The sequence below is a fragment of the Arachis ipaensis genome, chromosome B01, assembly GCF_000816755.2.
Source record: "Arachis ipaensis cultivar K30076 chromosome B01, Araip1.1, whole genome shotgun sequence".
NCBI classification, from domain to species: Eukaryota; Viridiplantae; Streptophyta; class Magnoliopsida; order Fabales; family Fabaceae; genus Arachis; species Arachis ipaensis.
The window spans coordinates 98,769,724-98,783,277 of record NC_029785.2 but is presented as its reverse complement, the minus strand read 5'-3'; the positions used below and the strand labels follow the sequence as shown (position 1 = coordinate 98,783,277).

Here is a 13,554-nt window from a genome sequence, read left to right as displayed (position 1 = left end):
AACATATCAAATAATAATAATAGTATTAGATTTTCATTAGTCGGCTAACAATTTTTAATTATAATATAGAAAAGTTTTCATGTGTGCCAGCTACTTTAGTGGTACTTTGGTGAACCAAATACGGATTCGGTGAGCAAAAAATTTTTTGTCCTGTTCTGCTATGTAAAATGGCAAAAAAATACATGAAATGACATGATAAAGACGACTGAGAGTAGTTCTTTTGCAAGGCATGTGTGGGTATACAATGGGAGCTGAGCCGGTGATAAATATGTGAAAACTTTGCTTTGCTGGATCTTCGACTTATTTTTACAAAAGTATTTTAAAACGTTCAAAAAACAACATGAACAAATAAGCTTCTTAACTTAATTATATAAGGCTAGCAAATAAAGAATGGTCAAACAAAATGCAAAAAACAATTCAAAAATTAGGAAAATTTGGAAGTTATGTGCTTGAGGCTCCGGTAGACTAATATAATCAGTCATATTGGAATTTTTTTTTAGTCTTGTATGCATAATTGTGAAAGGTGATACTGATTTTAGGGTTGACAATACATCAGATAAAATAGGAGTTAGATATTACTATAATTTTATTTATGAATTCATTTTTTTTTAAATTCAACCTTATATATTTGATTGCAAGTCGACAATCTTTTAATTTTAACCATACTCATATCTTAAAATTTTCAATCCTACCTTATTTGACTGGCCGACTTTATCTGCAGAAAAATTAAATTTTTTTAAAGTAAATATAAAATTCAATCATTTTTTATTTCATACATATTAATAAAATAAAAAATANNNAGACATAACATATAGTTATTAAGTTGATTTTTTAAAAAATTTATCGATATAGGAATATATTAATTTGAAAAATTATATACATTCATCTCGTATTACATATACACCTTAGAATTACATAAAAGTTCTCGTATTATTTTTTAATTTAACAATTATGGTTCCATAGTTTTTAGTCTCATAAAATAGTGTTGTCCAAAAATTATACAAAAACAATACACCAAAAATTGATCCATTATCCTTATACCCAAATTAAAGGCGTATCACACGCTAGTGAAAAGTGTCATGCTGGGTAAACTCTTTAGAAGTAGGGCTGGAAATTCATACCCTATCCGTGGGTACTTAATCCGATCCAATCTGTTTAGGTAGGGTAAGTTATCCAACCCGCTGCGGGTAGAATAGAGTTTCGGGTATTCTTACGGGTAGGATAGGGTACGGGTTTAGAGTGTACCCTATCCTATCCTACCTGCACCTCATATATAATATATATTTTTTATAAAAAATTAGGTATATAGTGAAAAAAGTAAGAATTGAGCCCACAACTTCTCTTATGTAATGACTTATAATAAGTGAATAACTATTAAAGTAATTAGTTAATTTAGTAATTTAGAGCATTAGTTTTTTATTTTTTATGTTATTAATATGTAAAAAATTCAAAATGATTGAATTTTATATTTACTTTAAAAAAATTTGATATTTTTACAGGTAGGGTAGAATAGGATTTAGAATTTTAGGGTGCAAATAAAGTTAGGGTTGAAAGATTTTCAACCTGCAGGTAGAATAGGATAAAATTTTAATAAAATTTTCAACCCACGAATACCCTACTGTATCCATTACCAGCCCTATTCAGAAGCTCCAAAAGTCACAAAAACAAATAGCAAAGGGGGTATAACACCCCAACAAGATTAACACATCACACTTCATCCATGACACCTCAACTTGAAGCTAAGAAGTGGTGTGCAACACTTCAATAGTCTTCTATTGTTTTTACTTCTTATTTTTATTTTTTTCTCATAAAATTTAAAAAATAAAAAATACTAAAAATAAAAATCAAAATAAAAACGCAAACCAAACGTAATTTAATTTCTTTAAAGTTCGTTATTGTATATAATGTTCACCGTGTGATTTAATTGTCAATAATAGAAGACGAAAATTGCATATGTAAAAGAAAAGAATAAAAGATACATGCTTTCAACTATATTAATTAAGTGTTGGATTGTCATAAATTCCATATTAAATTGGAATGAAATTAGAAAAAAATACAACTCCGTGATTTTTTATTTTAATTAGCAATTGTCATTTTTTACATAAATTTTTCGTTTATTCATATAGCTAGTGGTTCTCCCTTCTTTATTTTGGTCTTGTCATGAAATTTGTACAATAATATAAAGATTTTAACAATATAATATTTAAACTTAACTACTACTGCATAATTCATCACTTATTTTATTTAATTTTTTTCCTAAATTTGTATTCTATTTTGTCTATGTGGTCATGTTAAATAATTTGTATTATAATTATACTAAATAAAAATATTAATTATTAGGTGATAATATTATTTAGGGTTAAGTACGATTTCGGTCCCTAACATAGAGGCCAAAAATTTATTTCGTCTCCGGCCTTTTTTTCGCTACAAAATGATCTCAAAGGTTTCAGTTTGTTTTAAAATCGTCGTTTTTACCAAATTTTTTATTTTTATTACCAAATTACCCTTAATAAAAAGATTTAAAAAAATAAAAAAGAAAGAAAACACGTAAAGGGGAAAGAGGAAAGGGAAAACCTCTTTGCCACCGTCGCCGCTTCTCCTCATCGTTCGGTCCTCGTCATCTCCGCTGGATCTCACCGCCAGATCTCGCCGCTGTTCCTCTTCCTGGCTCGACGTCTACAGCATTAGATCTGCGAGGATGGACGTCGCGCGCCGTTCGTCGTTTCTGTTCCTCCTCCTTGCTCGGTCGCCGGTCGTCGCTGTTCTTCGCCGATTTCTGGTTTCTTTTGGTTTTTTCTGGTTTTTTCTGGTTCTGTTGCTTCTGCTTTTGATATCAATTCTTCTTGTTTTTGTTCTTTTGTGGTTGTTCTTTTGATTCCATTATCCTTTGTTTTTTCTGAGTTCTGAGTTTTGGGTATTTTTTGAATTTTGGATTATGAGATTCTGAGTTTTGATGATGATGATGATTTTCTGAATTCTGGGTTCTTGTTGTTCTTTTGTTATTGTTGTTCTTCTGCTTGTAGCTGCTTTTGTTGTTGTTGTTCTTTTGATTCCATTATTGTTCTTTGCTTTTGGTTATTGGTGTTGCTTCTGTTCTGCTTCTACTTCTATTCGGCTTCAACTTTTGGTTCAGCTTCTGCATTTGGTTGATTTGGGGGAAGAAGGGAGAAGGGTATTTTCGTCCAAAGGACGATTTTAAAACAAACTGAAACCTTCGGGACCATTTTGTAGCGAAAAAAAGTCAGAGACGAAATAAATTTTCAGTCTCTACGTTAGGAACCAAAATCGTACTTAACCTTATTATTTACAAACAACGTATGAATCATATTTTAAATTCACTGTATTTAACCAACATGAATCCATGCATTGATTAGTTTAGTCGTTCACTTAAATAAGTTTTGAGAATTTAAATTCTGGGAAAATATGAGGAGCCAATGGAATATTTATACAATGTGTACAATGGAGGTTTATTTAGGGAGTATTAGAGATATAATCATTAGTGTTACCTTTTCCCATCAGTTGAAGCTTTTAGGATGAGTGGTACCATGACTGGGTATTAGAGCTCTAGATCCGAAAGGTCAAGAGTTAGTTTAAACTTTTGGGAAGATGTTTATTATCGCTAGTACTCGAATGGTTATTCTAGATAGTATTGGAGGATGTTCATTTTGTAACTCAATAACCCATTGTACACATTGTACAAATAGTCCATTGTCTCCCTAGCGGGATCTTTTAAATTTCATTTTATTTATGTAGCAATTTATTGATCAATAACAAACTTTTAAATATAGTTATATTTAACCAAATATCAATTTGATACTAATTTTAACAAAAACCAAATAGACAAAATACAACTCATAAACATAAAAAGTAAAAAAAAAAAGGTTTAATTGTAAAGATTCATTGATTGTATTTATCCATATTACATTTATTTTAAATAAAGTACTTATAAATTCTACTAACTTATTTTACTCTTTCTTTTGTTTGTGAATATTCAAAATTTCTAACGGATTAATTATTTATTTTTTATGAAATATAACCTAATTTTATTTTTTTTAAATAACATAAATATAAGCAAAATTAACTATCCTAACATTATTTCTCATCATCTTTTAAATAAGTGAGCCTAATAATACAACATACACAAAAAAAAGTCAATCATTAAATCAATAATATGTATTTTATATATTTTTTTATATTAAGTCACATTTTTTTATATAGATATTCAACGACCATAATAATTAAAATCTGTTTATAATAATATAACAATATTTTTTTTATCATATACTAAATACATAATTTTTCTACACAATATCTAATTTTTGGTATATGAACAACATGATTAAACATTAATATGAGACACATTAAAAAAAAACAAAAATTGAATAAACAAGAAACTCCTAACACTACTACACTTCAGCCGAATCTATATGGTTGGGGTGGCTTTTCAAACTTACAAGAGGAGTGGAGGACAAATTGAGAATTTCAACTCAAAAAAAACTTGATAAAAAAAGAAACGGTTGTATAGTCTACAAGCACTCTAAATCTTTATGTTCATAGTATATTTATCAATAAATCTGACGGAATTTAATTTTGATATGGAACCATGAAATGTGTTAAACCGAGTTATGGAAAGGGAGGGTGCTGAACATGGATGTGGTGTCAGCCCCTAAAGGAAATCGGACCGTGCGACACTCATTGTGCAACACGGAGGGTCCGACTTGTTGCAAGGAACACGGAGGGTCCGTGTTGTTGCATGGTGGACACGCGGCGCTCATTCCTTGCTCCCCAGACGGTGGCCCACGTACCGAGTTGCTGGATGCAACAAATCTACCCCCACCATCCGAGTTTAACACATTCACCCTTCACTTTCAATACCCCAAAACTCCATTGCTATCTTCGTTTCTCTGTTGTTGGTGCATGGTGGAGAGCAAAGAAAAATGGCAAAAAGAAATAAAATTAAAGATGTTGATCGGCCTGAGCTTCACATTATGCACTATCTCAGTTTGCCAGATTATGTAAGTTTGTTTAAATTTTTTTTTTAACTTTTATAATTATAGTTATTATTGTTAAAAATTTAGTTGTTAATATTATTGTTAGTATCTGAGCTTAGAAATATAGATAGAATGAGTAGGATTCATTTTAATTTTTTTCTTTAATTTTTTCACTATTTTTGTATAAAAATTGTTACTGTTAGTTGGTTAAATATTATTATTGTTAGTGTGTTAACGATGATGATGCTATATATATTCTTGTTCTTGCAGTAGAAAAAAAGACACGCAATTTTTTTTTAGTTTATTTAATTTTTTTTATATTTTTTAGAATTTCGGAAGAGAAATTGAAATATTAAAATATTTAAAAAATTACAGTTAAAAATTAATTGTTATTAATTTTTGGATACGATTTTTTTTTGAAATATTTTATAAATTTTTAATTATTTGTAATTGTTACGTTATTATTAAATGTTATTGTAACTAGAAGGAACAGTTAGACATAGTAATAAATAAGAACTGAATGGTTATTAGTATTAATTTATAAAAGTGTGTTATTTTATTGTAGTTAATTGTAATTATCAATGTTAGAAAAGTTAAGTATTGTTGTTATTAGAAAATGAATTTAAGAAGATATTGACGATAATTATTAATATTTTTAAAAATTTTGAAATATGTGTTTAAATTTATTTAAGTAATAGCTAATAGGTAATTATTAAAACAAATAATAATAATGTTATTATTTAGAGAAATTATTGATATATCGTAAATAAAAAAAAACAAAAACTATCTCTGATTTACTAATTTTATTGAGATTTGATTTGAAAAGTATGTATATCTATGTATTATCTATGTATTTGTATCTATTAGTTAATGTTATTAATAAATCATTTTGGAAGTAGTAATTATTTGTTTTAGTCAAATTAAGTCAAATAATTTATAAGAGATGTTTGGTTTCAAGTAATATTTGTTGTTTACTTAGTTGTGAAGATTTTGTTTATAAGTGTATGTAGTATAAAAATTATTGCTTTGCAGTAGTAAATTAGCAATAGTTTGTTAGTTGACTAATAACTTGTTATGTTTGTAGAAATTAAGAATGTTGACCTGTGACCATCCAATTCCGCCGGATCGGTACAACGATCGGGTGGAGGACCATTTACGAGTCACTGGATTCTATCATGCATCTCAAATTGGTGTCGTACAAAATCAGAAAGCACTCGTGAATGCTCTAATAGAACGGTGGCACTCAAATACACATACGTTTCACCTTCCAATTGGTGAGTGTGCCGTAACTCTTGAAGACTGCTCTAATTCTTGGTCTCCCGATGGATGGTCTTCCAGTTACTGGGATGACAATGAGTAGTTTCTTAGCGTTGGAGGCAGAATGTTTGCTTCAATTTGGCGTGGCACCGCGTAAGTCGGAGTGTAGAGGATGCTGCATCAAACTGACTTGGCTTCGGGAACTAAAAGAAAACATTCAGTTGACTGATGAATTAAGTATACAGAGGTATGTGAAGTGCCATATTATGTTGCACATCGAGACTATCTTGTTTGGGGATAAATCTGGAGCAGGTGTGCACTGGAAGTTTCTTCCCTTGCTTCGTGATTTTGCTAGTATTGGACACTATAGCTGGGGTTCGGCATGCCTAGCACACCTCTACAGGGGGTTATGCAGGGCATCTCGTTATAACTGTAAGGAAATAGATGGTCCAATAACATTTCTGCTCGGTTGGGCTTGGATCCGACTTCCATATCTATCCCCGCTCCCCAGAGAACCCCACAGTTTTCCACTAGCCAACAGGTAATGTTACGTTACAATCTACCCGTAGCATTATATTTAAAATTTAGTTTAGCTAATTGAATATATGATATTAGATGGCATAACTGGGAGCGTGGTGACCGAAGATATAGATATTTGAATCTAGCTCACTTTAGGAAGGCCTTTGATGAACTGCAGGAAGGCTAGGTGTGTTTTAATTAAAGATTTATGACTTTCGGGCATTTTTATGAGGCATTTTTATTGAATATGATATTCTGGGTTGTAATCATGAGTTTCCTTTATTTTTCCCAGTTTGTGTGGGTTGCATATGCTGTGGATCGCATGGATCCAAACATAATTCCTCCTGAGATCTATATGCAGTCGGTTGTGTGGTCCGCTACTGTTCCGTTGGTGTCATTTGAATGTATCGAGTGGCATGCTACCGATAGGTATAGGCGACAGTTCGGTTTAGTTCAGGGAGTACCTCAGCAGGAGCAGAATCTGGAAAAGGCGCATGGAAAAGTCCTGACTGGTCCTAAGAATCTTAACTGGGCCACAACACCGAGTCATTCAAAATGGGTTATGCATTGGACAAACAGGTATCACTACGTTCTTTCTGAGCTTCCCATGCCTTCACAACATCCACTGGAAACTTATATGTAATGGTACCGGTCAAAATATGGGGACCACTTGAACTTGTCGAATCTTGTGGGTCAAGATAGTGATGAGGATAATCAGGATATGGATGAGGGTAATCAGGATATGGATGATGGTGGTGAGGATATGGATGAGGATAGTCAGGATGCGGATAATGACAATGAGGAACTAGAGCCACAATCGGTGCCACCTCCCACTTCGAATCCACTTCCGCAAGAACAACCTCAGTTCTCAAGTCAGTATGTACCTCAGACACAGTTCTCCCCGTCATTTCCAACGCCTCAACAGTATTGGGGTATGTCACAGTTTGAACCCGTAGAAGGAGGTTCTTTTAGCCAATTGCTTGAGTTCATGGCTGGAGATGCAGGACAACCATAATATGGCAACCAGCCTGAGTTCTTGGCAGGTAGGTATTCATTGGATGCGAGGCTCCCGTGCCATACCTCATCGGTCGCTTCCGGAGGGTTTGTATCTGTTGACTCTAGTAGAAGTGTAGGTGGACGCGGAGTTCTTAATAGTCAAAATCCTAACTGTGTCGACATGGGACCACTACAAGAAGATGCTAACCCAGTTGAGCAAGATATTAATGCGTATCTAGTAGATGACCCGGATGACGTGGACGATGATGATGATGACGAAATAGAGGAGTCCGATGAGGATGAGAAATCCCGAAATGATGGTATTATGCTTCGTATTTTCCTTTACATGTTTGATTTGCTATTCATTTTGTGTTCATAAATGGTATCCATGTTGGTTTGACTGCCTAATGACATGATATTTAATTGTTTTTATTATTTTTTATACAGGCCGGTCACAAACTCCGGATGACAAAGGCAAAGGTTACAATCTGAGGATTGATCCACCGCGTCGTAGCACTAACCGATACACGCCATCTGTGTTCAAAAAGGCCGCAAAAAATGCAAGAACTTCGTGAATGATGTAAAGTGGGCAATGAGAAAGTAGTTGTGGTGTAATATTCTTATTTATGCTTTAAAAAATATGGACAATGCTTAGAGTTCTTGTTTATGCTTAGAGTATTTATGTTTTAATAATGATCTGGACTATGGTTTATATAGGGTATTTATGTATTAATAATTTGGACTTATGAACTATGTGTTAGTAGATGGTTTGTTTAGGGAATTTATGTATTTATGAAGTTATTGCAGGGATTAAATATTTGGACTATGTATTAATTGATGTCATACTATAAAATGCTACAGATGGAGAGTAATGTATAGAACAAGTTACTTAAGTCATACTTGCTTTTCATTTGTGGTGTCAACAAAAATAAATAAAAAATAATAATTTTTGCATTTTCAGCCTATCAAAAATTGAAAATAAACCATAAATATTCCGGTTTATTTTCATTTAAATGGGCTAAAAAAAATCATGTAAATTTCATTTTTACAGTTGCAACATGCAAAAACGCAACTAAATGTCTAAACTTGTAAAATTTTTGTAATCTAATTTATTTGGATAAATATTTTTTTTAAATTAAAAAATCCATAAAATTTTACCATTAGAACCAAAATAAAATGACAGTTTGGTCTTCACTTAAGGGGGAAAAATATAAGATGAATTAAGTTTTGAAATTGCACATTAAAGGGGCTAATTTATTTCACATTTTTCTTAATTGAAGATTAGAAACTAAGTCCAACAGAAGGAGAGTAATGCTACAGAACAAGTTACTTAAGTCATACTTGCTTAACTCAGATGGACAACTAATGACAAACCATATATTGCCACATATATAATGTCATCTCAGAAAATGAATCTACTAATGATCTTAGTTGGCATTTGTACCACCCTGCTGACGGCATCTGCCACGACTGTGTCCCTCAGCTCCACATATCGTACATCGCCTAGGCCGACGTAACATTCGCGTGTCCATCTCATTCAAGAAGCGCGTCATTTTTGGCCGACCTTTTCCGACGCGTCTCAAGAACGGATTTGGGATGAACCGAGGTCCGTTGTAAACAGGCCATGTAGTGGGGTTACCTAGTGGCCTAAACCTTGCTCGGTACACCGGCCTGACTTGGTCCATCTTATACACATCATGAACATACACTTGCCAATCCAGTCGCTGGTTGGCACAACATGCAAACACATGTCGACAGGAGATCCGGTCCACCTGAAACTCACCACAGTCACATCGAAGGACACGTAGGTCCACTGCAAACTCCAGTCAACTTGGCATCTCACGCACCTCAAATACCTCATTCTGCCGGTCAAAGCAACTAACCTGAATATTTCCTGATGCAAGTTGGTTTGCATGCAACTTCGATGTCACGACATCAGAAAACACATGGCCCGCATTAATCCGGGCTTCCGCTTCCGCTCTTTTTCGGGTAACAACTCGTTCAACCTGTAGAATGTTGCCTTCACAAGGGCAGTCACGGGGAGATTGCGTGCGCCCTTCAAGACTGAATTGATGCATTCCACAAGATTTGTCGTTATATGACCCCATCGATATCCACCATCAAATGCCAACGCGTACTATTCCCGGGGATTCGGTTTAACCAGTCAGTGTAGGCTTCCCCCCGTTCTCGTAAACGTTGGTAACGCACCTCGTACTCCCGCACCGTCCTCGAATATCCTGCAGGATATAAAGAAATATTTAAAACAATAGCGGTGAAGACACGAATTGAATGGAAATCTGATACTAAATTAGTTAACTATTCTGAGTGTTACCTATGTTGACGACCAGTTTCTGCAAGTACGGCGCCTTAAATTTTCTCAGAAAATTCGACTCTATATGCCTGATGCAAAACATATGAAAGGCTCTCGGAGGTGACCAAGCCCCATTACTCCTTTCCACAGCTGCATTTATGGATTCGTGACGGTCGGATATCAGTCCCACACCATCCTGAGTGACAACATGCTGACGAAGGTTACTCAGAAAAAAGTGCCACGCATCTGAAGTCTCTCCCTCCACAATTGCAAACGCAATTGGTACGATATTGTTGTTACCATCCTGTGACATCGCCACTAGTAGACAACCCTTGTACTTTCCGTACAAGTGAGTCCCATCCACCTGGACAACTGGCTTACAATGTCTGAAAGCTCTAATGCAGGGGTAATAACTCCAAAAGACACGATGCAATACCCGAATATCAGTCACCAAGTCATCGCCTTGGTATGCAGGCATAGTCTCAAAATGAACAACAGCCGACGGCTCCTTGTGACACATTGCCTCAAACCATATAGGCAACGCTTCGTACGATGCCTCCCAACCTCCAAATATTTTTTCAACTGCCTTTTGTTTAGCCAACCATGTTTTCCGATAACTAACAGTGTAGTTGAACTTCGATTGCGCCTCTGCTATAACTGATTTTACCTTTAAGGCGGGGTCAGCCTCAACCAACGGCTTAATTGCTTCTGCAATCGTGGTCGAATCCAGCTTTGAATGATCCTGAGAAATTGTGGCTCTGGTACATGTGTGACTGCCATTATACCTCCTTATAACCCAACAGTACTTTCGGCTGATCATGCTAACCCGGATAAGTCAATCACACCCAGACCCATACTGTGTACACTTCGCATAAAATGTCAACGGCTCAGACTCATACACCCGGTAATCTACGTTTCTTTGTATGGTATACTCTTTTATCGCTTTAATAACAGCTTCCCTGGAACTGAATTCCATCCCAACGGCAAATTCACCATCTGCAAGAAAAGGAATTTCTGCCACCAGAACAGCCATGCAACCAAATTAGAAAACACAAATATTTAAACATTCGAATATAAAGGTAACACAACTTTTTACTGCATCAATTATAATAAATCCCTACAAACTATTTATATTTAAATAATTTACTAACAAATACTTATTTGTATTCAACTAATCTACTAACAGATAGTAATTTTAATTTAACTAATTTAGTAGTTATATTTAATGAATTTACTAATAATTTCCTATTTATATTGACTTAATTTTAATTTAACTGTATTTAACTAATTTCACAAATTTTAATTTAACTCACTTACTTATATTGACTTAATAACTTCCAACGTAACCAATTTTAAGTAAACTAAGTTACTAGTTATATTTACTTAATCTACCAATAAATTCCTATTTAAATTGATTTTATTTTAATTTAACTAAATTTAACCAATTTAACAAATTCTAATTTAAGTAACTTACTTATATTGACTTAATAACTTCCAACTTAACCAATTTTAATTAAACTAATATACTACTAATATTTAGTTAATCTACCAACAAATTCTTATTTATATTGACTTAATTTTAATTTTACTAAATTTAACCAACTTAACGAATTTTAATTTAACTAATTTACTTATATTTACTTAATAAAATCCAGTTTAAACCAATTCTATTTTTATTGATTTACTAATAAATTTCAATTTATAATTACTTAATTTACTGAATTAACTGATAAATATTAACGGATATTTAACTAATTTACTACTTAACCAATACGTTCTAATTTATATTCAAGTAAATCAATATAAATTAATAAAAAATTCTAATCTTTCGTATAAATACCGAGAATTACGTACCTGCATTGGTATAATCCGGAAACTCCGGAACATGCATGGCTTCCAAATCCAATACTCGCATGAATGATGGCTCCTCAAACGGCACATCGTTTGCCAGTGCAGTTGCCACATTAGACACATCCGGAGCCATAGCTCCGTCACCTTGAACCTCATCTCCATCTGAACCAACAACTTCGTAGTTGCTTTCGAACTCTTCTTCACTGTCACTATTGTAATCCTCCCATAGAATATTCCGATCGGCCTCAGATTGCTCAAACTCAACATACAACTCGAAGAACAAGAGTTGACTCCGATGTTCAATATACATGGAAAACATATCTTGCATGCTCGCTTCGTCCGTTACATATTTGGTTTGAAACTGGACGAATCCACCAAACACTTGAATAGGATTTCTATATAGAATACATGATATCCTTCTTACCCTCTCAGAATGAATCTTCTCACAGATCACACCTTTGAGCTCCTCAAATGAGATTGTAAAAGGAATCACCAAATCTAACGGATTTTCACAAACAAATGTTACTCCTTCAGATGTTTGTAACAAAATCTGACCAAAATAATACACCTTCAATAACACTCTATCACTCATTTCTCTCAATCACATTAACAAACTGATAAACTTGAGTTTTGGATTTTTTGCTCCTTTACTAAACAAGGACCGAAATAGAGAAAGTAAAAACCAGGAGGACCGTTGAAGAAGGAGACGAAGAAGATGAGAGAGTTGTTGTTCTGATCCACTTTTCACCAACTTTTATTTAAACTCCCAACCAAATCGGACCATGCGATTACCTTTTCTTAATTCAAAAAAATATTTAAAAATTGCATGTCAGACCCTCCGATTTCATAGCACAACACAAAAAAAAAAAACACAAAAAGCAACTCGGATGGTACGATTTTCATCAGCCAGATTTTCATCATCTCCTACAAGCAACTCGGATGGTACAATTTCTATCAGCCAGATTTTCATCATCTCTTCCTCCTCAAATCGGACCAACCGATTTGCTTGTCAAAATTTGAAGTTCAAACAACTCGCACCATCCGAGTTGTTGGATCTGACATTAACAAAAAAGCTGCGCCACATATCTGTATTGCGCTTTCATGACTCCATATCCAGATATAACACACACAAAGCCTCCATATCAATAAAAATGAGCCCAAATCTGAACCTTACATTTTCTTTAATATTATATCTCAATGGTAGTCACAACTGAAATTTTAGACTTTAAAAAATGTACATGGCATATCTGAAATTCTTCCTATAATATATAGCCAATATTTCATAAAAGTAGTAGTGCAAAATATAGTAGATCTAAGCACATACAAATTATACCAATTCATCAATTATATATGTGCGCAAGGGTGCCAGAACGTGATTTGTTATTTTAACTGGACGGTAAAAATGATTACCCTTGTGAAATTTGTTACACTAATAATAATTGATTGATTGATGTTGGTGATTCTACTCCCCGCAGTGGTATGAAATAACATGAAAATAAGGATGGGGTTTGAAGCTTGACTTGAAAGTGGAACGAAAAAAGGAAAGAAAAAAGGTTAGGATATGAGAGGGGTCACAATCAAGGAAGACCCAGCTTGTCTCCTCACAACTATAACTCAGCACGTTAAGAG

General features: G+C 33.8%; 1 protein-coding gene across 1 annotated transcript; it reads right to left on the bottom strand.

The window, feature by feature from the left end:
• On the bottom strand, window positions 9,191-10,894 carry LOC107609641. The gene is made up of 4 exons (XM_016311647.1): window positions 10,096-10,894; window positions 9,925-10,000; window positions 9,647-9,827; window positions 9,191-9,535 (listed from the first exon to the last, which is right to left on the bottom strand). The coding sequence occupies exons 1-4, from the start codon at window positions 10,892-10,894 to the stop codon at window positions 9,191-9,193; spliced, it is 1,401 nt and encodes a 466-aa protein (XP_016167133.1).

Coding starts and splice junctions, on each gene's coding strand:
- LOC107609641 (XM_016311647.1), bottom strand. CDS start 10,894: ATGATCAGCCGAAAGTACTGTTGGGTTATAAGGAGGTATAATGGCAGT. Junction 10,001..10,095: donor GAAACTGGTCGTCAACATAG/GTAACACTCAGA, acceptor TATATCCTGCAG/GATATTCGAGGACGGTGCGG. Junction 9,828..9,924: donor GGGGAAGCCTACACTGACTG/GTTAAACCGAAT, acceptor GCATCAATTCAG/TCTTGAAGGGCGCACGCAAT.